Raw genomic sequence first — 23,670 nt, 5'->3', positions numbered from 1 at the left:
TTGGGGGAGGAAAACGAGGGTGGGGTGGGGTGATTGCCAATGGTTTTGGGAAGGGTGATGAGAATGTTCTCAATTGTGAGAATGGTTGCACAGTTCTAGGAATATACTAAAAGCCATTGAACCGTACGCTGTGAGAGAGTGAATTGTATGGTATGTGCATTCTATCTCAGCTGGTCCTCTTTCTGGCCCCGCCCCAGCTCCCTATGTAACCTTGAGCATGGTATTCCCCTCACCCCCGGGCCCCCAGTTCCTGCCTGGAGAACACAGATGCTGAATCAGGTACGTTCTGAGGCTGCATCCAGCTCTGACAGCTTATGATTTTATTATGACAGATGGTTACATATTCACCAGGGCCACCTGCCCACTGAGACCCGGGATAATACAGGCCAAAGGTGGCCCATCAGCTCAGAAACCTGTAATTCTGCGCATGCCTGACAGACCACGGGGACGGGAAGGAGTCAAGCGGACCCCGGTGGAAACCCACAGATGTTTGCAGTTGATGACAGACATGTCAACAGATGGAATGAAAGAATTTGCCAGCAGCTGTTGCCTGTTTACCAAAACTCCCTCAATGAACCTCACCTTCAGCTCTTGGGGGCGGCTGCTTGGACCCCAAGTCAGGGATGCCCTGTTCTAATGGCCACTCACCTGCTGTGTGGCCCGGGGAAAGTCCCTTGGCCTCTCTGAGCTTCAGATTCTGCATGTGTGAAAGGGAGGTGGTAACGCCTCCCTCCTAGGATGGTGCCGAAGATTCAAGGTGATAACGTCTAGAGCCCTTGGCGTCGGGTCAACACCAGGTAGGTGCCCAGTCTGTGGTAGCTGTTCTGATTCTTTAACCTCTCTCGGCCTCCGTTTCCCCATCTGTAATCGGACACGGTTTATCTAGATTAGTGGTTCTCAACTGGTGGGGGTGGTGATTGTAACCCCGAAGACTTGGATGGCTATTGCAGCTGCAGGGGGAGCGCTGCCGTTATCTAGTGGATAGAATGCAGAGATGCTGCTGACACCCTGCAGTGCATGGGACAGCCCTCCACAGCAGAGGGTTCTCCAGCCCCAGATGTCAGTATGGCTGGTATTGAGAAACCCTGGACTAAGCTCATCTCTGCCTTTGCCTCCAGCTGTAGATGTTTGGGTTTGATCTGCATTGCCTTGTGCTGGGAAGGGGTCTTGAGTGTGCAGTCTTTTAACCTGGACTTGGCCTCATAGAATGGCCTTGGGCCTAGAACACTTCCTTACCAGGAACTAAAGAGGCCCCTCAGCCTCATCGCCTTGTGTGAGGATGTCTTTCCTGTTTCAGACCCAATGTGTGCCCCTTTGCCCTGCTTAAGTGTGTGCGTGCATCACGTGGCACCTGGCCAACCCCACTGCTGTACCCATCCCCTGTGGGGAGGGAATGGGGTCCTTTGTTCTGCGACAGAGGAGGGGTGCGTGTATTGGTTGCCAGGAGGAACCCGCTGCTATGGGGGCCGTATATATTTATTATTATGCAGTGTATTGTCTTTCTCCCACCTAGAGTGTCAGCTCCAGGGGTTGTGTCTGTTTTGCTGCTGGCAGGATTTTCTGTGCACAGCACAGTGCCTGGCATGTAGTAAGTGCTCACTAAATGCTTTTGGACCGAGTTTTTGACCATTGTCCTGATGTGGGGGAGAGGGGAGAGGGAAGTGGTCAGATTCGCTGATGGCAGAGGAAAGATCTCCCCCAGCCCACCCCCTCCCCTCCTTTGAAAAATCTCAGCCAGGATGGAGGGGTGTGGCTAGGCTTGGGGGCCCTCAGTGGGCTCCTCCCCGGGGGAGATGATTGTCCCTTGGGGTCACACCAGGAAGGGAGGGGAAGCCACTGCTTCAGGTCCTTGGGGTGTGACTCACGGGTGCCCTTGGTCTTGTTCTCACCCATCACAAACCTTGTTCTGGTCTAGTGTTAAGAGCAGGTTCTCAGGAGCCAGGCAGAGTTGTGCCTCAGTTTCTTTGTCTGTACCATTGAGATAATGCTAGTGTCTCATCAGTGTATTGCTGTGAAGATTCTACAAGTGAATATAGAACAGGACCTGGCATGCAGGAAGCCTGCATAAGATGTGCTGGGATTATTTGTAGAATTTCTTGCCTATGTGTTTATGGAGGATCTCTAAATCTGGAAGAAGATTCCAAGGTTCTTTCCCATATGACCAGCACTTCCACTCCTAGGTGTGGACCCAAGAGAAGTAGAAACACACAGAAATTTGTACAGGGAGGTTCGTAGCGGCATTATTCGTAATACCAAAAGGAGGGAACAACCCTGTCAGTCAGTCGGACGAGTAGATAAACAAAATGTGGTGTATCTGTACCACGAAATGTTACTGGTCAATAAAAAGAAATGAAGTATTTTATTTTTATTTTTTTATTGAAATATAGTTGATTTACAATTTTGTGTTAGTTTTAGGTATACAGCAAAGTGACCTATATATATTCTATATTCTATATATATCCAGTTATATATATCTATATTCTTCTTCAGATTCTTTTCCATTTTAGATTATTACAAAATATTGAATAGAATTCCCTGTGCTATACAGTAGGTCCTTGTTGGTTATCTATTTTATATATAGTAGTATGTATCTGTTAATCCTAATTTATCCCTCCCCAAGAAATGAAGTACTGCTACGTGCTACAACATGGGTGAACCTTGACAACATTATGCTAAAGACACAAAAGACCCCGAAGTACATGATTCCACTCATAGGAGATGTCCAGAATAGGCAAATCTATAGAGACAAAAAGATTAGTGGGTGCTTAAGGCTATGGGGAGTGGGCACAAGGAACAGGGAGGTGATAATAAAACGTACGGGGTTTCTTTCTGAGGTGATGAAAATGTTCTAAAATGGACTGTGTGAGGGTTGCACAACTCTGAATATACTAAAAATCATTGAAATGTACACTTAATGGGTGAACTGTATGGTATGTGAATTATATCTCAGCTATTAGGAAAAAAAAAGGCTTCCAAGGCTCTCGGCTGAGCCAGACCCATTTTTCAGGGTATTTCTTTAAAAGTCACACACTTAGCCTCCAGGGGGCCGTGTCCAGCTGGTGATAAATCAGCATTTTTATTTCTGTTCTGCTCTGCAGTGACCCAGGTTCCTTTATCTGCCTTGCTCACATCTATCGCCAGCATTTCACGTGTATATCACCTGCTTTCTCACACTCACCGTAGCTGTCTGGGTCCCTCGGCTGTGTCCTCATCTGCCTCCAGGCTGTCTGGCTATCTGTCCATCCGTCAGCGTCAGTCCCTCATTCCAGCTCCGTTTACTCTTTCAAAGGGGCTCCTGGGGATAGGGGATCAGGCAGGGCCAAGGCAGGAGGCCATACAAGTGAATAAAATGACCAGTTACACAAATGCTAGGAGAGCCGGAGGCCTGGGAAAGCAGTCCTGGGGTGGTTGCAGACCCGTGTCCTTGGCCCAGAGGTCACAGTGTGGGTCAGCCCGCCTGCTCCTGCCCAACTGTGCGGAAGCCAAGAGTCGATGATGAAGGAGGAGGTCGGGTGCAGAGGGAAGCTCATGCGCCCTGGAGATGCACTGGGTTCGAATCCTACCCCTGTCAGCCCCCGACTGTGGACTCTGGGCAAATGGCCTCCCTTATCCAAGCCTCAGTTTCCTCCTCTGTAAAACAGGGCTAACAATAGCATGTAGCTCATAGGTTTGTTGTAAAAAAAACTAAAGGCAGTGATGTGTTCTAAACACTTGGCACGTGGTGGAGTGTGGATTGCGATCAGCTGGAACGCTGCGTGTAAGGCTCTGGAGTTCCAGCCCTGAGGTAATTCTGGCCAGCTGTGTGACCCTGGGCAAAGCCCTCAACCTCTCTGAACCCTGTTTCTGCATCTGTGGAGATAAAACCCATTTCATGAGGGTGGAGGTGAGGACTCAGCACTATAGGCACCTAGTGGGCCTGGCTCTTCTGGGTATCATGACCTGGTTCTCTCCCTCCACAAGGGACAAGGGTCCAGGCTGCCCACCCCAAACCAGCTCTGTCCTCTCTGGTCTTGCTTCCTTCCTCCGTGGCAGCATCTTGCCAGTGAGCCGACTTGAATACAGCCAAGCTGTGTGGAGGGGAGAAGCAGGCTGGGATGAGTTTGGAATGGATGTCATGGAGTCACGCTTACCGGCGATGCCATTCTACACCCTGGCTGTGACTCAGATGTTAAGACGTGATTTCCCATCCCACGGGGTGTTCTTGTGACCTGCCAGAGGGGGCATCCTGAGCCCCCATCCCAGCATCAAATGAAAAGACCTCGCAGCCAGTCCCTCCACTGGCACAGGGGTGACTGTGATTGGGATGAAGGGTAGTGATTCATGGAGCCTTCAGCTGCCTGTGTCACCAGGGCTGGTGGCAAATAAAAGAGGAAGTCATCCAGAGCTCTGTCTGCATGGCATGTGCCCCCTTGTCCTTGTGAAATATTTCATAATAATAACCTCAGTCTGGTTCTGCCACCCACCGTGTATGTGACCTGTGATGTCACCTCATCTCCGCTTTGGCTTCCCAGGCTGCAAAATGAGCGTTGGGACCAGACCCCATTTGTTCCTTCACTGATTCCAGCATTTGGTCATTCCACAAGCACTTGTTGACACACCTGCCAGGTGTGCCTGCTGGGGGGATCCAGCTGTGAGCACCTGACGAGGTCCGGGCCCTTACAGCACAACATTCCAGTGGGGGGACAGTCAACAGACAAGCAGGTCCAAACTGACAAATTGTGGGGCCCAGAGGGAGAAGAGCCATGTGCTGTGACCTGGGGCAGAGAGGCATGGATGTGGGCTGAGCCCTGAAGCATGAGAAGGAGCCACCTGTGCAGGGCCTGGGGGTGGGAGGGCAGGGGAGCAGCAGCTCACTGGAGGGAGCTCTGTGGGGAGGAGAGGGTAGGTGACATCAGCTGGGACTCATGAGACAGCCTGAGGAGCTCATGCTTCATGCTCGGGCTCATGGGGACAGCACCACAGGACCCCTGGCTGGGGGGGGACATGATTGCATTTCCCAGGAAACCATCTCTGGCCTCCCAGACATCTGCTGTGGGGTCTCTGGTGTCCCATCCACTGTGCCGAGCTCTGGATGCAGATGCTAATTATGATAGTTAAATAGTGTTGAGCTCTTACTGTGTGCCGGGTATCGTGATAAGCCCCTATATATATGTGTGTGTGTCTGTGTTTGTGTGTGTGGTTAATTTTTATTGGGGTATAGTTGGCTTTACAATGTGGGGTTTTTTGTTTGTTTTTTGGTTTGGGGTTTTCTTAACTTTTATTGGGGTACAGTTGATTTACAGTGTCATGTGCGTGTGTGTGTTTCTTAATTTAAAAATCACTGTGGGAGTTCCCTGCTGGCCTAGTGATTAGGATTCTGGGCTTTCACCCGTAGCCCGGGTTCAATCCCCTGTTGGGTAACTGAGATCCCACAAGCCGTGCGATGCAGCCAAAATAAACAAACAAATAACAAATTAAAAAAATCACTTTGACCTCATGATGATTCTATGAAATAGACCTATCTTTATCCCCATTTTACAGATGGGGAAACTGAGGCACAGAGAAGTCAAGTGACTTGCCCCAGGTCACACAGTTGATAGTGAGGGGAAGGGTTGGAGAGAAAGGGCCTGACGCCAGAGACACTTATGACTGCGGAGGAAGCGTTGTCAGGCTTGAGTGTCTGGCTGGGTGACTGGTGGGTAGTGATGCCCTGAGGATGTGGGGCACCTGGGGGAGGAGCAGCTCTCCTGGGTAGAGATGCTGGTGAGCAGTAGGAATTTGTTTATTGGAATGGAGCACCTGGGTTTCTGACCCTTCCGCGAAGAGGCAGCACAGAGTGGTTGTCAAGACTGTGGGTCCTGAGCTGTGTGACTTTCAACCAGTCACTTAACCTCTCTGTGCTTCAGTTTTCTTATCAGTGAATTAGGAAATGTGATGATAGCTCCTTCTTCAAGGATGAGTAGGGATGAAATGAGATGATGTTTGTCTGGTGACAGCGCCTGGAACATGCTTACAATATGTTAATAAGGAAGAGAAAGGCTCAGGCCTGGAGAGGTGAGCAGTACAAGAGGAGCCCCAGTCCAGGAAATGCCTCGCAATAAGTTGCTGATGATAGTGACAGCTGGCCCTGCCTGGCCCCACCTCCCAGAGCCCAGGTATCCCCCCTCCCAAGCTGCCTTTGGGGTAAATACCCAGGGTGCTCAGACCCTGACTTAGCTCCATGCCACTCTCTGGCCAGAGGATGGAGCCACTGTCACTTTGGCCAGATTCCTCCCGAGGTCTCCTTACTCTGGAGCAGGGCCCAGAGGGACTAAACCTTGTGCCTGCCCCAGTCAGGGCAGGGGCCACCGCCCACAAGAAGGGCCAGACGACTGTCACATGGTGCCTCATGTTTTTGTGTTGACCATCTGTTTGTGGCAGAATCATCTGAAAACAGGAAGATCCTGGTCAGAAACCACATGATTCTCAAAGGGCTGGAGGGCAGGGGACCCAGCTCGGACATCCTGATTCACTGAGGACCCATCTGGGGTCCAGGCACCCCTTCCAAAAATATGCTTTGTTTTGTTCTGAAAGATGTACCTGAATTTATTTCTGTTGATTTAAGACTGGATGTTTCTTCTAAAAAATATATATTTTAAAATTTTTGTTTTTATTTATTTATTTATTTTTATTTTTGGCTGCGTTGGGTCTTTGTTGCTGCATGCAGGCTTTCTCTAATTGCGGCGAGCAGGGACTACCCTTCTTTGCAGTGCATGGCCTTCTCATTGCAGTAGCTTCTCTTGATGCAGAGCACGGGCTCTAGGTGCACGGGCTTCAGTAGTTGTGGCACGCAGGCTCAGTAGTTGTGGCTCGCGGGCTCTAGAGTGCAGGCTCAGTAGTTGTGGCACATAGGCTTAGTTGCTCCGCGGCATGTGGGATCTTCCCAGACCAGGGCTCGAACCTGTGTCCCCTGCGTTGGCAGGCAGATTCTTAACCACTGTGCCAGCAGGGAAGTCCTAAAAAATATTTTTATTTTGTAAGGATTTTATTTTATTTCCAAATATCTTAAACACTAGTTTGACATCGTATCTCCCAGAGGTACAGACCACAAGAAAAATGGAAAAAGCAGGTACTCCCCCAAAGGTAAGCAAAGGGCAACAATTATTCCCTTGGCGTATCCATGTCTGGTCAACCATTGAAAGAAGAAGAAGAATTCTAGCAGCATAAGAGAAATGCATGCAGCTTGGTAAACTCAGAATTTTCACAGTGGACACTTCCTTTAAACCAGTCTTACCCAGTAGAAATATAACTAATTTAGCCACATATGTCATCTTAATTTTCTTACAGCTGCATTAAAAAAAAAAAAAGAAGCAGGGGAAATTAATTTTAACAATATATTTTATTTAATCTGATATATCCAAAATATTAACATTTCAACATGTAATCAATATTTTAAAATATTCCAGAGCTATTTTCCATTCTCTTTTTTTGGTACTAAGTCTTCAAATTCCAGTGTATATTTTACAGCACATCTCAGATCTGACCAGTTGTATTTCAACTGCTCAGTGGCCACAGGTGGCCAGTGGGCATCACATGGGCAATACAGCCTAGACATTGAACTTCCTTTATAGGGAAAACTTAATTTTCCCCCCTTAATGTTACAGTTACTTAAGTCCTGCATTATGTGTCTGCTTTTGGTGCTTCTTTTGTTCATTTTCTTCTCTGTATACTCTGACTTTGATAAGGACTCAATGATAAAGATGATCTTTAAGATGAGTCTTCTTTCTTTCTTCAGGCTTTGAATGTCTTTTTCTTTCTCGGTTTCATCCTTTTCTCTTAGAAATCTTCCCCCAACATTTTATTGTGAAAATGTTCAAACATACAGAAAAGTTGAAAGACTTGAGCAGTGAATGCCCAGATAGCATGTTGTTATATCTATCCATCCATGCATCCCTCATCCCTCCATCCCTCTACCCATCTATTCATCCATCCATCCCTTCATCCCTCCGTCCCTCTCTCCATCCATCCCTCTACCCCTCTCTCCATCCCTCTCTCCATCCATCCCTCTACCCCTCTCTCCATCCCTTTCTCCATCCATGCATCCATCCCTCTATCTCTCCATTCCTCCATTTCTCTATCTCCCCATCCACCTATAACTCTGTCTAGCCATTTTATTTTATTTTTTGATAAATTTCAAAATAAGTTGCTAACATCAGTACCCGTCCCTTTAAACAGTTTGGCATGTATTTTTTGGCATGTATTTTAATAACTAAGTTTAATATTCAGAATAGTCTTTTTCAATGCAAAAAAAACCCCCACAGGTTACAAAAGAAGCCAGCTATGTCATATATATGACAGTCATAGGATATAAAAATACTTGCGATTCTTGTTGGTGACAAAGTCACAGGTCCATGGATGTTGCTACCTCAGGAATTGAAGTTAGACACTAAATTTCAGTTACAGGCTAGTGAAAACAACAACGTAATTTTTTTCCTATCCAGATCTACAGATTCTCTGAATTTGAGGACCCCTACTCGGTCCTTATTTCATAAAAACCAAATAAATCATTGCTGTTACCATGTTAAGGCAAATGCTACCCATGGCAAATTCTTCCTGCATTATCTCATTTAATGCTCACACCATCCCCATGAGGATAAAAGAAAGCTGTCTACTCACGGCACTTCTGACACCAAATATGTGGGGTTTTCCTCCACACCAACCAATTCTCCAGACACCAACCGGGTATCATATAATTCAATTCATTTCTGACACTACCTACCTGGAGTTGGGTATCAGACCACAGGTTAGGGCTCAGTCCCGCAGACTGCCCGCACTTCAGATGCCAGCCACAGGAGCTCCCCAGAGCGCCCCTACTTCTATCTGACTTGCCCACAAAGTCAGAGGTTCTCACAACCCCCGCCCACATTTGATAATTTGGTGGAATGGCTCCCAAAACTCAGGAACCCTTGCATTTACCAGCTTATCAGAAAGGATATGATAAAGGATACAGATGAACAGCCAGATAAAGAGATACACAGGGTAAGGTCTGGAAGGGTCCTGAGCACAGGACCTTCTGTCCCCATGGAGATGCGGTTCACCACCCTCCCAGCACACGGATGTGTTCAGCCCAGAAGCTCTCCGAGCCCCAGACTTTGGGGATTTTTATCGCGGCTTCATCATGTAGGTATGATGGATCATCAACTCGATCTCCAGCCCTTCTCCCTTCTCTGAGGATGGGGGTGAGGCTGAAAGCTCCAAGCTTCTAATCATGGTTTGGCCTTTTTGGTGACCAGCCCTCACCCCGGGTACCCGCCAAGAGCCACCTCATTAGAACAAAACACTCTCCTATCACTCAGGAGATTACAAGGGTTTTAGGAGCTCTGTGTCAGGAGCTGGGGGCAGAGACGAAATATCTATTTCTTATTATGTCACATGGGGTGGAGAGCTATTATCAGCCCATCTTACAGCTGAGGAGACTGAGGCCCAGAGAGGGAGTGTGATGTGCTGAGGTGCCCGGCTAGCAGGTGACGGAGCTGAGTCCTCCAGTGGATTGTTCTACTCACTCCCCACAGCAGTCTTAGGGGGCTGTGATGAGCCCTGGACCCGGCAGCCAGCAACAGAAACAGACCCAGCTGATATAAGCTGAAAGGAATCTCTTGGAAAAGGAAGAAAACTGGAGAACTCAGCCCCAGTGCTGACTACGGTCTAGAAAGTGGGCAGCAAACTCATGCCTGGAAACTTCAGGTGGGGTTCTGCCCCACGGCTGCAGGCCTGGCCCCAGGGGTGGATGTCCCTGCCACCCTGTCCCTGTGGTGGAGCTCCCATCCCTATTTCTTAGTGGGACTAGTGCCACTCTGGGACCTGTGTACTGATTGCCCCAGCCAGGGGCACGTGCCCGCATCCTAGCTGCCAGGAGGCTGACAAAACGCCAGGCTGCCATCCTCAGGGTCCCCAGTGGGAAGCAGGGCTTTCTCCCACTGAGACCCATGAAGGTGGAAATTTCTTCAAGCGTGGGGAGGGGCACAGCCTGGGCAGCCCCAAGCAACGCCCAGTGCAGATGGTGCTGTTCTTACCCCCTTTACAGATGAGGACATTGAGGCTCAGGGAGGACGGGGACCCCGCCTGGATGGCCTCACTGTCTAGCTCTTCCCTGCCCTCCTGCTTCCTCTCCCAGAAACACCTAGGGTCTTTGCGCTGCTGCCCCGAATCCACTCTTCCCAGTGTGGCAATGCTGGGGGCCGGCCCACAGCACAGGCCTTGGGAGAGTAAAAAGCCTGGAGTCCTGGGTCAGAAATGCCCTTTGTGGTCCCACAGACAAAAGGTTTCAATCTACAGGGTCAGGGGTTGGGCACTGATGGCAAAAGGTGTCACCCTGGTGACACTGATCCTTAATCTGGGTGAGGGAGGTGGGAGGGAGCTACTGCAGTTTGGGTTTGTGATCTGTTTTCCCTGTGTGTGTGTGTGTGTGTGTGAGACAGAGAGAGACAGAGAGAGGAGTGGGGAGAGGAGTGGGGTTAGAGGCTGCTGGGACCTGGGCTTCGTTTCCCACTTTGGGAAATGGGGCCCAGCAGAGGGGGATGCAGGGAGATGGCGGGGAGAAGGGTCCCAGGCTGTGCAGCTGAGAGTCCTGAAACCAGACTCTGGGCCCAGCAGTGGGGTGTCTGGTCAGACAGACAGAAACCAGCCTGTGTGTGACAGCATGTTATAACCTGAGAGATGACACAGGCGCCTCTCAAGAGTCAAGGCAGGACTCTGGTGCCTATGGTCACGGCCAGATGTGTCTTATACACAGCTGGGCAGCGGAGTGGTGGGGCTGGGGGAGGGGAAGTACTGAAAAGGAAGTGGGACAGATGCAGGGTTGGCTGGGATGGTCCCCCTGTGTGGGCTGGTGGTGTGCACGCATGTGGGTACATGTGTGAGCATCACTTTGCACGCCTGCATGTGGCGGACGTGCATCCAGTTTTATATTGTGTGTATCTGTGTACTTGTGTGTGTGTGAGTGCCTCTGTGTGTGTGTGCACGTAGGTACCCATGTATCTGTGTATCTATTTGCATGTGAGTTTTTATTCGGGGTTACATATGTCTCTCTACGTGTGTCTCTACGTGTAGGTACGTAGCCTCATACATACCTGTGTGTTTATATCATAATCATAGCAAACATCTATAGGGCCCATTTTGACGCCATCCTTTCCTGTCTAAGAGTAAACCTCCAGGAATGACAGCCCCAGTGACTGCCCTGGGCCTCCCCCATCCACGGCCCCAGGCCACAAAGGGCGTTTGTTTCCTTCACTGGGGACCCAGAGGGGGTGGGGGCCGCTGTGGGAATTCCTGCAGAATTCTAGGCATTCAACCTTTTGGGGGTCGGGGAGGCGCATGGAAAACTCCTACCGCTGGTGGGGGCTGAGGGCACAGCATGGTCATGCGGACAGGGGCCAGACTCTCCATCCTCGAGGGAGCAGGGCCGGTGGTATTTGCAGAACCAAAAGCAGGGCCTGGGCGGCGTCCGCCTTGGAACTGGATTCCGGCCAGCAGCCTGGTCTGGCTTGGCGAGGCCTCCCCCAGACCGGTCCAAGGGACCCCATGCGCCAGGATGCTGGCCCAGAGGGTCCAGAGAGCTCCAGGGATCACAGGGTCAGAGACAGCTATTTGTCTTGAGTGGGACCTGTGTGGCCTCGCAGCCTCCCTGGCCGCTTCCTCCTCTGTAAACAGGGTTTCCAGTGGGGAATGAAGCCTGGTGGCCTCTTTGTCCCTGCTGATCTCTGTGCCTGCCCGTCTCCTCCTCTCCCTGGGCAAGCCCCCCTCCTCATCTTTCTCAGCCCCGTGGAGGCGGGGCAGCTGATGGCTTGTTCCTGCTCACCTGTAGTGCAGTGATAGTAACCCCCTAAAAGATATGTCCGCATCCTAACGCCGGTACCTGTAAATGGGACCTTATTTGGAAATAGGGTCTTTGCAAATGTCATCAAATTAGGGATCTTGAGATGAGATCATCCTGGATTTAGGATGGGCCCTAAATCCAGTGACTGGTGTCTTTATAAGAGAAAGGAGATGGTGGCGGGGGGGTGGAATTTGAGGGACAGAGACGCAGAGGGGAAGGCCATGTGAAGATGGAGGCAGGGAGCCCTGGAAGCTGGAAGAGGCAAGAAGAATTCACCCCTAAAGCCTCCAGATGGAGCGTAACCCCAGTAACACCTTGATTCCAAACTTTTGGCTTCCAGAACCGTGAGAGAATACACTTCTGTTGTTTTTTGTTTTTTTTTTTTTTTTGCGGTACGAGGGCCTCTCACCGTTGTGGCCTCTCCCGTTGCAGAGCACAGGCTCCAGACGCACAGGCTCAGCGGCCATGGCTCACGGGCCCAGCCGCTCCGCGGCATGTGGGATCTTCCCGGACTGGGGCACGAACCCGCGTCCCCTGCATCGGCAGGCGGACTCTCAACCACTGCGCCACCAGGGAAGCCCCATTTCTGTTGTTTTAAGCCAGGTTGGTGGTAATTTGTTGCAGCAGCCCCGGGAAACTGATACACCACCACCCCGTGCAGTGCACAGTTAACTGTAGCCTGGTCATTCGTTTTCTGTTTAATCCCTATTCCACCACCTGCTGTGGGCAGGTAACTTTAACCATGTTGGGCCTCAGCTTCCACAAATGTAAAACAGGGAAAATGATAATAAAAACTCTGATGATGCTTAGCCGAGCTGGGTACATCCAGAGCAGCAATGATTGTTGTTATCATGGCTGTTTCTACTCGTGGGATGGCACCTGTCATCCCTGCATCCAAAGCAATGGCCAGTTTTAATTTGGTGCGGAGGGTGTATATTATACAGAAGTATATCTGGGAATGTTTGGCTGTCACAAACCATGGGCAAGGTCAGCTTAGAGGACAGTGTCACTGGCTTAGCGTGTTGCTTGGTGCAACATAAGTGGAGATAATTTGTGGCGGCACCTGATGTCACTGGCCAAGGGGGGCCGCCCACCCCACTCACTGGCTTTCATTCATTCATGCCACACCTATTTCCTGAGCACCTACACTGTATCTGGCACAGCCAACACCAAGTCAGTCAAGGCTGACAGCTGCCCTCTGGGCTGCTCCGTCTTGTTGGGGAGGCAAGTGAACAAGGAGGGAGATGGCACAGGGTGGGGAGGTGGGAAGGGAACGGGAAGGAGGGGCCCACCCACAGGAGCTGGGGTCAGGGAAGGCTTCCTGGAGTCAGGGGAGGCCAGAGCAGAAGGACAAGTAGCCCTGGAGAAGGAGGGGAAGGCATTCCAGGCAGAGAGAACAGCACATGCAAAGGCCCAGGGACAGGAGCATGTGGAACAATGGGAGAGGTATTTTGAGCAGCCAAGGTACAGGAGGGGGCCCTGGTGAGCACCGAGGCCCAAGAGACCTCCCCCTTGAGCATGGCCTATGAGGGGCTGGGACTTGTCCTCCGGGTCTTAGGGGTCATTGGGGAATTTGAAGCAATTCTGGTTAAGGCTAAGACCAGACTTCCTTCATCTCTTACTGAGTTGCTCCTCTGTTAGAATCACCCCACCCACCTCCAGTTTTGTGTTCCAGACCTGATTCTCATGCCAATCAGGGTACTTTTCTACCCAGAGGGACTAAGAGTAGGAAGGAAAGTGGGGAGCCAGGAATCCCCAACAAAGAAGGTTTAGACACCCCAAAAGGCAGGGATCTGGTAACGCCTGGCACACGTAGAAGGTCAGTGTCTGTAGGTGTTGGGAAGGCACAGGAAGACCCCCCGCGCCCCCCATACACCCCAGAACTTCCACCACGGCCCTCAGGCCCGGGACACTCCGAGATGTGTACAAAGCCGAGACTTGTGGGGCACCCACCACACGCTGGGCTCTGGATGGAGGGGCACCTAACACACGATCATGCTTCATCCGCCCTGGTCCTGGGAGCTGCGCACCTCTGCAGGTCCCGATGGGTGCCTGAGGTGTCCCAGAGCCCAGATTCGAACCCAGCTCTGCCTGCCCCCAAGGCTCTGGGCTCTCCACCGCTGCGCTATGCCGTCACTGGTGAATCCCCATCCCCGCCAGGTGTAACCCTTCCCTGAAAGCAGGTGTGTGGTCCCGAGGAGGAAGGAAGGGGCTGCCCAAATCCTCTTTACCGGGCTGCTGTGTGCCAGCTGCCGTGAGTGTTGGTGGCCAGTGACTCACATCCATCTTACCCACGCTCCGCTCCAGCCCAGAGGGAATGACACCACCTCCTCCTGAGAACCTCCCCCTCAAAAAGCCACATGCACCAAAATCCCCGTCTCGGGCTCCATCTCTTGGGAACCTAATGTAAGATGAAGTCGTGTCTGATTTCCCCAACTGAGAATCTTCCCATACACCCTAGGTCCTTCCAGAAAGAGTCTTGCCTCTTTGGCTCAGCCAGAGTTTTCTCGTCTGGCCCCTACTGACCTGCCTCCTCGCTTCTGAAGTCCTGTGCTAGCCCATCACTCGGTAAGAAGGGGCAAGAACAACTTCTTTGGGCGTTCTCTGTAGAGGCAAGATCTCCGGTGGCCTCTTGTGCATTGTAAGCATTTTTGGGGTGTTGATTTGGCTGGACATTCTGTAAGGTGTTTTCTTGGAGCTCTAGAAAACCCAGCTCCCAGGACTCTGAGCTGGAGGAGAAAGGAGCAATGACACAGACAGGCTTTTCACATGAATGTGGAAAATCTGTGGAGGCTTAGAGTATAGCAAGTTCTCTGGGGCCACACCAACCTCAGGGTTCGTTGGGGCTGGAATGAGTAATGTTTGTCAGCCAGGATAACCTGCTTGAGAAATGAACCAGGGCTTCTTTTAGCTATTGAGTCATCACAAAAGAACGAGAGATATTTTCCCTCCCTCCATCCCTCTCAAGGACCAACTTTGCATTCTGAAGGGCTGTGTTTGTCTTGGGCCAGTGGAGAATCAATGGGCCTTGGTTTTTTGGAAGTCTAGTACATTAGTCAGGATTCATCTAGCTGCAAATAACAGAATCCCACTGAAATTAGCTTACATTGAAGCAAAATGTATTGTTATGTGTCACCGGAAGGTCAGGAGTGCAACAGCTTCAGGCACAGCTGGATCCAGGGGCTCAGGCAGGTTGTTGGGGGTCTGTCTCTGTCTCTTGACTCTGCTTTCCTTTGTGGGGGCTTAATTCTTAGGTGGGCTCTCACCATCTGCTGGCAAAGATGGTGCATCATAGGCCAGGCTTCCATCTCACCAGCCTAGTGGAGATTCCTCTTGTTGAATAGGAAATCATACAATACATTTCGTCTCTGGCTCAGCTTAAGTCACATGCTCATTACTGAAGCAGTCACCATGGCCAGCCTTGGTCATGTGCACAACTCAGCTCCAAGAGCCGGGGGTGGGGCTAGGAAGGGAAGATTTGGCAGCAAAGGTAAGAGATATTGTCTACTCCTGGGACCATAGGGGGATGGAACCAGGCTCTCTGGGAGAAGCTTGTGGGAACTACCTGGGGAAACAAGCTTCTGTGTGGCCAAAGCCTGCGCCCCTGGTAAGGGGGATCAGATCCCAATTTCATCAGACTTAGGAAAGTAATGAGATTTTTCTCACAAGTATTGGGTTGGTCAAAAAGTTCATTTGGGTTTTTCCATAACATCTTAACATCTTTGGGCAACCCAATATTATGGAACTGACTCACACCATTTGGAGGAGTAAGTCCTAAATTCTGGGACTTTCCTTAATCAGCCTAACCATAGTGATTGGTCAGAGGATGGGCACATGACCCAAGCTGGACCAATGAAATTCAGTCATGGGACTTTTGCTAAAACTCTTGGGAAAGAGGTATCCTCTTTCCACCAGTGTCGCTTGGTGACTGGAGGCTTGGAACTGCTGGGTACCATCTTTGCAACCATAAGAGAAGGGCCTGACTGAGAATGAAACAGTCACGGAAGAGAGCAGAGAAGAGATGGAGAGATTCCCATGACAGCATTTGAGCTCCTGGATCCAGCCATGTCTGAGGTCCTTACCATGAACTTTTCAAACGTGTAAATTCCCTTTGATGTAGGTTTCTGTCCCTTGCAACCAAAAGATATCTTAATCATACAATGCTATCCAGCTATTGGGGTCACGATGAGGATTGCATGAGTTAAAGATATATAAAATATGTGGCTCGTAGGGAGCCCATTAAAGGTCCCCTTTCAGGAATTTCTCTTCTCCTCCCCCTGACGGAATATAGTTCCAACTGAAAATCTACTGAACGTATTAAACAATTTAGAAGAGGCACAGAAGGGTTTGGCTGGTTGTAGAACAATAAACACACAGGACCCAAATTTTACATCACCCGCCTGTACTTGACACCCTGTATTCTTAATTTAAATCCTGAGAAGGCAGCAGAAAAGCGATGGCTTTAAATAACCGTGTGAAATGGGGCAAAAGCAATCTCGAGAGACACCCATTTTGTTTTCTCTGCAAGAGGAAGGAAGTGGGCATTGTAGGGAGATGGAAATCTGTAAAGACAGCCTCCTCCATCTGCACAGAATTAAAAAGGAGTTCACAGTCATGGGGTCGAGAAGTGGCTCTCTCGCGACTGCCCCCTCGGGACACTCCAGCCGCCCTGAGTTTGTTTTTCCTGGGCCTGAGCTTAGATGTCAGGCAGGCGGAGGGGTCCTGGGATTTCTCCTCAGCCTGGCGAGCCTGGGGAGGCTGCAGGCAGCTCAGGGTCTGCGTGTTTAGAAAAGCATTCGGACTGATTGTTTACTCTGGGTCTACTCCCGGCCCACGGGCGGCCACGCAGGGCTTTCCAGATGCTTCCAGCTGGGGTCTCGTAAACAGGCCATACTGCCCGGCCCACCGCGGGCCTCCTCTGCCTGTCCCCACCCAGGCCGCCTGAGCGGGTTGCCAAAAAGCCCCTCTGACCAAGTCCCCACTGCTTACGGTTTTCTGTGCCTCCTCCACCCGCCACCAGCAGCTCTGACCTGGCAGGTCGAGGGCCAGGGCTGGCTCACAGACATGTTTTGTTTTGTTCTGTTTTATTTTGTTCTGTACTGTTTAATTTGAGTTGGCAATGAGAACTCGGAAGGTTTCATAGGAAAGTCTGGATTTTGGTTTCTCTTTGAAAAAAACTGGAAGGTCTTGCACTACAGGGCCTGCCTTCCCATCCAGCAAACACTGGCTGCAGCTAAGGAACGGTTGTTCCCTTCCTCAGTCCCTTACCTAAATTTCAGTTGCCCCAGAAGCAGGCTCTGAGGCCAGGATCTTAGTGCAAGTAGTTTATTAGGGAGGGGATCCCAGGAAGAACTGATGGGAGATGGGGAGAGAGGCGGGGAAGGAAGGAGCTAGCGCAGGGTGCTGGGTGTGGGCGAGCAGTCACTGCTGTGGGCAGCTGGGGTGCAATCCCACTGGGGACATCGGGGGACATCTGCCGCCCGAGGGGCCAGGGAACTGGGGTGTCTCCTGCCAGCGCCTGTCTGTTCTTGGTAGAAACCTGCATCCGGGGTATTAGCTCCCTGGCACTGCCAGTTGGCTCAAGAGAAAAACCTCAGGTAGAAAGTGACAGATGCAGAAGCATCATACGCGCTGTTGACAGTGCCTGCTGCACCCTTTAGACGGCCCCGCCTTCCAGTTTGCCCCAGTCCCTCTGCTCCCTGTTGTCCGTCTCCCAGACAGGAGGCTGAGGATTGGTTCCTTACGTCTTCATACTTCCGCTGCTGATTTTCTTACAGAAGAAAAACGTCCCTCTGCCCATATCACCTTCAAAAGTGGGAGAGTGAAATATAGCTAAGAATGCCCCGTGCTTATAACTACACTCTGCTCACTTCTCCTATTTCTGTTGCTGGCCTGGCCCCTGAAGGGGGCTTCGTTGGCAGCCTCTCAACCACAGAGCAAAGCACTTGTCATTCACGTGACGTGCAGGACCCTTGGGGTGCTGGCTTTCACCGGGTAGCTCCCTTGGAGCTTCTTCCTCTGAGCCCAGGGTGATGACCGGCTCTCAGCCCTGGGCAGCCCCCCAGAAATACTCCATCCATCTGGAAGCAAGGGCATCACCCGTGTCCATTACCAGCAACAAAGTCATCTTGCTCTCAGCCCATCCATGCAACAAAGCCCAGAGGAATCCCTCAAACACACCTTCTGATTCTCGCACTCCAGCTGGGTGTCCAGCAATTCAATTCTGATACTAACTAGAATTAGACCTCACAGGTTAAGGACTCAGTCCCACAAGACGGCCCCCATTTCAGACGCCAGCCACAAATGGGATCCCCAGGCTACCTGCCCTTCTGCCCGGCTGACTATAGATGTGAGGGTTCCCACAACATCCCTCATTCAGGTTTGATTATTTGCCAGAAGGATTTACAGAACTCAGGAAAGAGCTATCCTTACTATTACATTATTACAGTTCATTATAAGGGGACAGATGAATGGCCAGATGAAGAGGGAAATACAGTCTGAAGGGTCCCAAGCACAGGGGCCTCTGTCCACTTGGAGTTGGGAGGTGTGCCACCCTCCCGGCACATGGATGTGTTTACCAACCCGGAAGCCCCCTGAACCCCATTATTTAGGGGTTTTTATTGAGGTTTGATTACACAGGCACAAGTGATTAACTCATTGGCCATTGGTGATTGATCTCAATCTCCAGCCTCTTTTCTCAGGAGATGGGGCTGAAAGTCCCCGCCCTGCAATTACTTGGCTGGTTTTTCTGACTACCAGCTCCCCTCCCGAAGCTTTGTAGCCTCGACCCCTGGAGTTCTCATTAGCATACAAAAGACATTCTTATCACTGAGGAAATTCCAAGGATTTTAGGGGCTTTCTGCCAGGAATGGGGCAAAGACCAAATATATATATTTTTAAAAAATTTTATCATACACACCCACACACATACACACACAGGCAAACACGCACGCACGCACACACATCTCTCCATTTCCACTGAGTTGCTGCCCAGGCCGTTCAGACCCCAGGGCAGAATGGGGCTCCCAGAGTTCCTTCTCTTTCTGGGGTCCCTGTTCGTTCCTTACTTCTCCCAGCATAATGTTTACCGAGCATGCACTTTGTGACAGGGCTGAGTTGGGTGCTGGATAAAATGCTGGGAGTGAAGCGCACAGACCTGGCTCTGGCGCGGGAGGTTGCCTGGCCCCAACCGGTAGCACTCCACGACGTCCTGGAAGCCGGGCACCCACTGGCATGAAGTAGCCGCTTAAGTCCCTGCTGTGTGACTAGAATAGGCAAATCCATAGGGACTGAAAGCAGATTAGTGGTGGCCGGGGACTGGGGAGAGAGGGGAGTGACTGCTAATTGGTTGTTGACTTTAAAAATGAAACAGCCATTTATTTTTACCAGCAAATGGGTTTGGCTTATTGGGGAATAGAGGATTGCAACTCGTGACAAGTGTGTTATAGCAAAAAATACAGGCAAGTCCAGAGAAACAAAGCAGAGGAACATTCTTTCATAGAGGAGAAGGGGGAGTTGGGCAGGGCTGGTATAAACAAAGAGCCCATTGGAGGAAGCTGGAAGTTTGAAGTGTAGTGGCTTTTCACTGGCTGAATTCTTACGGTCTCTCATTGGCTGGGCTGTTGCCGGGCAAGGAGAAAAATCTTCCTTCTTCCTGCTGGGGTAGTAAAGTAGTAACTCTCTTCCTGTTTGTGGAGTCTACAGACAGAAACGTGTGCTAGGGCTTGAGAGTTCCCCCTTCCTGCCTTCCTGACTCCAACTTAAATGAGGTTTCATTTGGTCCTCAGGGTACTTGGGGTGATGGAAATGTTCTAGAACTAGGTAGTGGTGACGCCTGCACAACATTGTGAATGTACTGAATGTCAGCAAATTGACAGGGCCCACCTGTATAATCCAGGATGATCTCACCTCTAGAGTCGTTTTTTTTTTTAATGATTTTTTTTCTTTTTTTGGCTGTGCTGCACTGCTTGAGGGATCTCAGTTCCCTGACCAGGACTGAACCTGTGCCCTCGGCTGTGAAAGCGCCAAGTCCTAACCACTGGACCACCGTGGAATTCCCTTAAGAGTCTTAATTACATCTGCAAAGATCCTTTTTCCAAAGAGAATCACATTCACAGGTTCTGGGTAGACATATCTTTGGGGGAAGGGTCTCCATTCCACCCCTACGCTCTCCCCATCTCTGGGAGGGAGGACTGGCCAGAGCAGACAAGACCCTAGAGACTCCATGAGCGAATCACACACGGAAGTTACATTGGCGGGGGTGGGGGGGCGCTTTGCAGCGAAAGGTTTGCTTTCCGGTGGCTCCTCTGAAGAAGCCAGAAGGCTTGCCTCTTTCTGGGGCCTTGCTGTCTAACGAGGGAGTCGCCAGCCCCACATGGCTGCTGAAACTTGAGATGTGGCTGGTCTGCGTTGAGTTGTGGTGCAGTGTCCAACACACACCAGGTTCCAAAGACTTTGCATGGAAAAAAGAATGTAAAATATCTCATTCATAACTTCTTATATCAATTACATGTTGAAATAATAACACTTTGGTTAGCCTGGGTTAAAAAATATATCATTCAAATTAAGTTCACTCATTTATTTTTATTGCTTTTTTTTCCCTTTTGGCCCCGCTGCACGGCTTGTGGAATCTTAGTTCCCCGACCAGGGCCCAGGCAATGAAAGCGCTGAGTCCTAACCACTGGACCACCAGGGAATTCCCATATTTTTATTGTTTTAAATTGCAGTAAAATTCATACAACATAAAATCAACCATTTTAAAGTAAACGATTTACTGGCATTCAGTACATTCACAATGTTGTGCACCACTACCTAGTTCTCGAACACTTCCATCACCCTAAGTACCCTGAGGACCAAATGAAACCTCATTTAGTGGAAGGCAGGAAGGCAGGAAGGGGGAGCTCTCAAGCCCCATCACACGTTGCTGTCTGTAGACTCCAAACAGGAAGAGATGTACCTTGCATCTGCAACATGAAGAAAGTTACTACTTTACTACCCCAGCAGGAGGAAGGAAGATTTTTCTCCTTGTCCAGCAACAGCCCAGCCAATGAGAGACCGTAACAATTCAGCCAATGAAAAGTGTCCTTATAAGAAGAAGAGAGGACACAGATACAGAGGATGATGGAGGCAGAGATTAAAGGGATGCAGCCACAAGCCAAGGAAACTCCAGGACTGACGTGAGGGGAAGAAAAAATTTTTGTCAACCCCTTTAAGGTCCCTGGCTGCGTCTGGAAGTTAAATTGACAAAGATTAACAAGAGAAAAGGAAACACATTTGATTGAATTTTCACTTGGACATGGGAGTCTTTACAAGAGAATGAGGACCAGAAGTGACCAAAGCAGGAAGATTTTATACCTTAGAGACAAAGAAACAAGTAAATGTGTGAAGAATGAACAAGACAAGACAAAGGGGTTTGGGTTTGGGGTGGTAAGTGGAGAAATAACTAGGAAAAGGTGAGATTAACAAACTTTGTTCAGATTTCTCAATCCCCAGTTCCCCGTCCCGGTGATAAGAAAGTCTCCCTTCCTCCTGGTACAGGGAGGGCACCTCTCCCATGGGAGTTTTATTCACCTGTTTGAGGGAAGAAGGGCAAGGTCAGGGTGATATTCCTGCTTCTGCTTAAGGTATTCAGCATGCCTAGGTGCAGTATTTTGGGGTATGATGTCCTGAACGTCATCAGCTGGAAGCCCCCAGAAGCCGGGAGAGGAGCAGGGAACAGATTCTCCCTCAGAGCCTCCAGAAGGGACCAACCCTGCAGACACCTTGATTTTGGACTTCTGGTCTCCAGGACTATGAGAGAATAAATTTCTCCCTCCCTCCCTCCCTCCCTCCCTCCCTCCCTTTCCTTTCTTCCTTCCTTCCTTCCTTCCTCTCTCTCTCTTTCTTTCTTAAGCCACCCAAGTTTGTGCTAATTCCTATGGCCGCCCCATGGAGGAAAAAGTATAGTGAGAGACAACTGCGCCCATATCCCAAAGAGCATCCCCCTTCCCTCTATCCAAGGGGCAGTTCAGACCTGGGCCTCACATCGCTGGGTCTGGGTTCGAATCCTGAACCTTAGGACCTGGGACGTCTTTCTGAGCCTGCATGAGCCTCAACTGCCCCATCTGTACAGTGGGGATAAGGGTGCCCCCTGTTTCCTAGTGGTGTCATGGGAATGAGTGATGTGCCGGTAAACGTGCGGACCCCAGGGCCTTGCAGGGAGCAAAGGGACACTGCAGATCAGCGATGTTCATCTCCGCCATTGTTCCCATCTTAGAGATGAGGAAACTGAGGCTTAGCAAGTGAAGTGGCTTTGCCAAGTCATCTGGCAGCACATGGCAGGGCAAGGCTGGCTCTCTGGGTCCAGATCCTGGTTTCCAGGATGCTCTCTCTGTTCAGCCGTTTCTCTAGACCCCCAGCCCCCAGCCCATGCCCTAGTTCCACCAGCCTGAGCGGCCCTGGGTTACTTGCCTGCTGAGTCTGCCTGTGTGCCACACCTTCCATCTCACTGTTTCTGTGTGATAGTGCCCTTCCTCCTCCTCCCTGCAATGAACCCTGGCTTCAGCCAGTGCCACTTCCACCTGGAAGCCTTCCCTGACTGCCCTCTCCCTTTGGGGGCTCTCCCAGGTGACAGAGGAGCTCTGGCCTCTTTGCCCTTGTGAGCGTCTTTCCCCTTTCCACCCAACAAGGATCAGAAGTGCAAACAAAAACTAGAGTCAAGAACCTGGTTGGCTGGCCCTCTCGTGGGAAGAAGGCATCTCAAGTCTCTGGTTATGGTCCACACGGGACAGCTTTTGCAGGGATCGGGTGCCTCTGTGCCTCTATAGGGAACAGGACTCTGGGGTGACGGGGAGGGGACTCACAAGTCTTCAGGAGCCACAGGGAAGCTCCCAGATGGTGTCCAATCACCCCTGGGCTAGCAGAGTGGAATTGCTCCCAAACAGGGCTGACTCATCCCTGGGGCATTTCAGCCCCTCATCGCCTCCCCACCCTTTCCAGGGTCTCAGACGGAGTGGGGAGCAGGGGTGGGGAAGTTGGTGGCCAGTCCTGAGCTGGGGGGGAAGTGGGGGACCGGGGAGACCCTCCTGCTGTCTGCCAAGGCTCTTCCGCGCTCCAGATCCAGGTCCGTCCTGCCTGGGCCTTGGGTAACTTTCTGTCCAGGTTTCCTGTGCATGTGAGTGTCCTGCCAGCTGGGTTGGCTCCACTGCCCATTGGTCACGTGCATTTGGTTCTGGCCCCACAAGAGGTCAGCCAGCCGTTCCCACAGAAACCTCCGAGGGTTGCAGAGCGCTCTCCCTCATTTTCTACCTGCCTTCCAGAAAGCCCAGGGGGACAGCCTGGGAGGGGCCTACCCCCTGACCTGAGCACTGGCCCCCCAAGCCTGACCCCCAGGGCAAGCCCATCTCAGATGAATGAGAGTACACCAGAGTCCGAGGCCACCCTGGCTCCTGGGTCACAGGGTCTGACTTACTGTGCAGGCCTTATACAAGATTCACTCCTCCAGTTTCAGCCGCGTGGGCAGCGCTGTGAGATCCTCTGGCTCCGAGGCTGTTTCCATCCTCCCCACGGACGGGCGCCGTGCTGGGCACCCACCTGCAGAGAAACCTCTTAGCCAGGCCAGGTGGTGATTTCAGAGCCCCCAGGAGAGGAAGAGGCCACTGCGATGACATGTCGGGGGTGGGGGGTGGGGGGGTGGGGTGGGGGTGGGGGAAGTGCTCTCACGCTTCCTACCCTGGCTCGTGCGCAGCAGCCAAAAGGCTTGGGGCGAAGGTTGCTCCTAATTAGCTGCTGTTTCAACAGCTATTTCCAGGCAATGGTGGGTGGCAAAGAGTTTTTATAGGCATGCCCTCTGGGGGTAG

At 50.9% G+C, this 23,670-nt stretch overlaps 1 protein-coding gene across 1 annotated transcript in view; it reads left to right on the top strand.

The window, feature by feature from the left end:
* Nucleotides 1–709: 709 nt before the first annotated feature.
* Nucleotides 710–23,670, top strand: part of LOC101269628 (uncharacterized) — a gene marked incomplete at its 5' end in the record, with an annotated part of 266,122 nt that continues 243,161 nt past the window's right edge. The window contains one exon of the mRNA XM_049699406.1: nt 710–797. Within this exon, the coding sequence (XP_049555363.1) occupies nt 710–797 (88 nt within the window). The remainder of the gene's footprint in view (nt 798–23,670) is intronic.

This window comes from Orcinus orca, chromosome 16 (genome assembly GCF_937001465.1).
Source record: "Orcinus orca chromosome 16, mOrcOrc1.1, whole genome shotgun sequence".
In the NCBI taxonomy this organism is placed as follows: domain Eukaryota; kingdom Metazoa; phylum Chordata; class Mammalia; order Artiodactyla; family Delphinidae; genus Orcinus; species Orcinus orca.
Note: the sequence above shows the minus strand (reverse complement) of the source record. Positions and strands in the feature narration are given on the sequence as shown.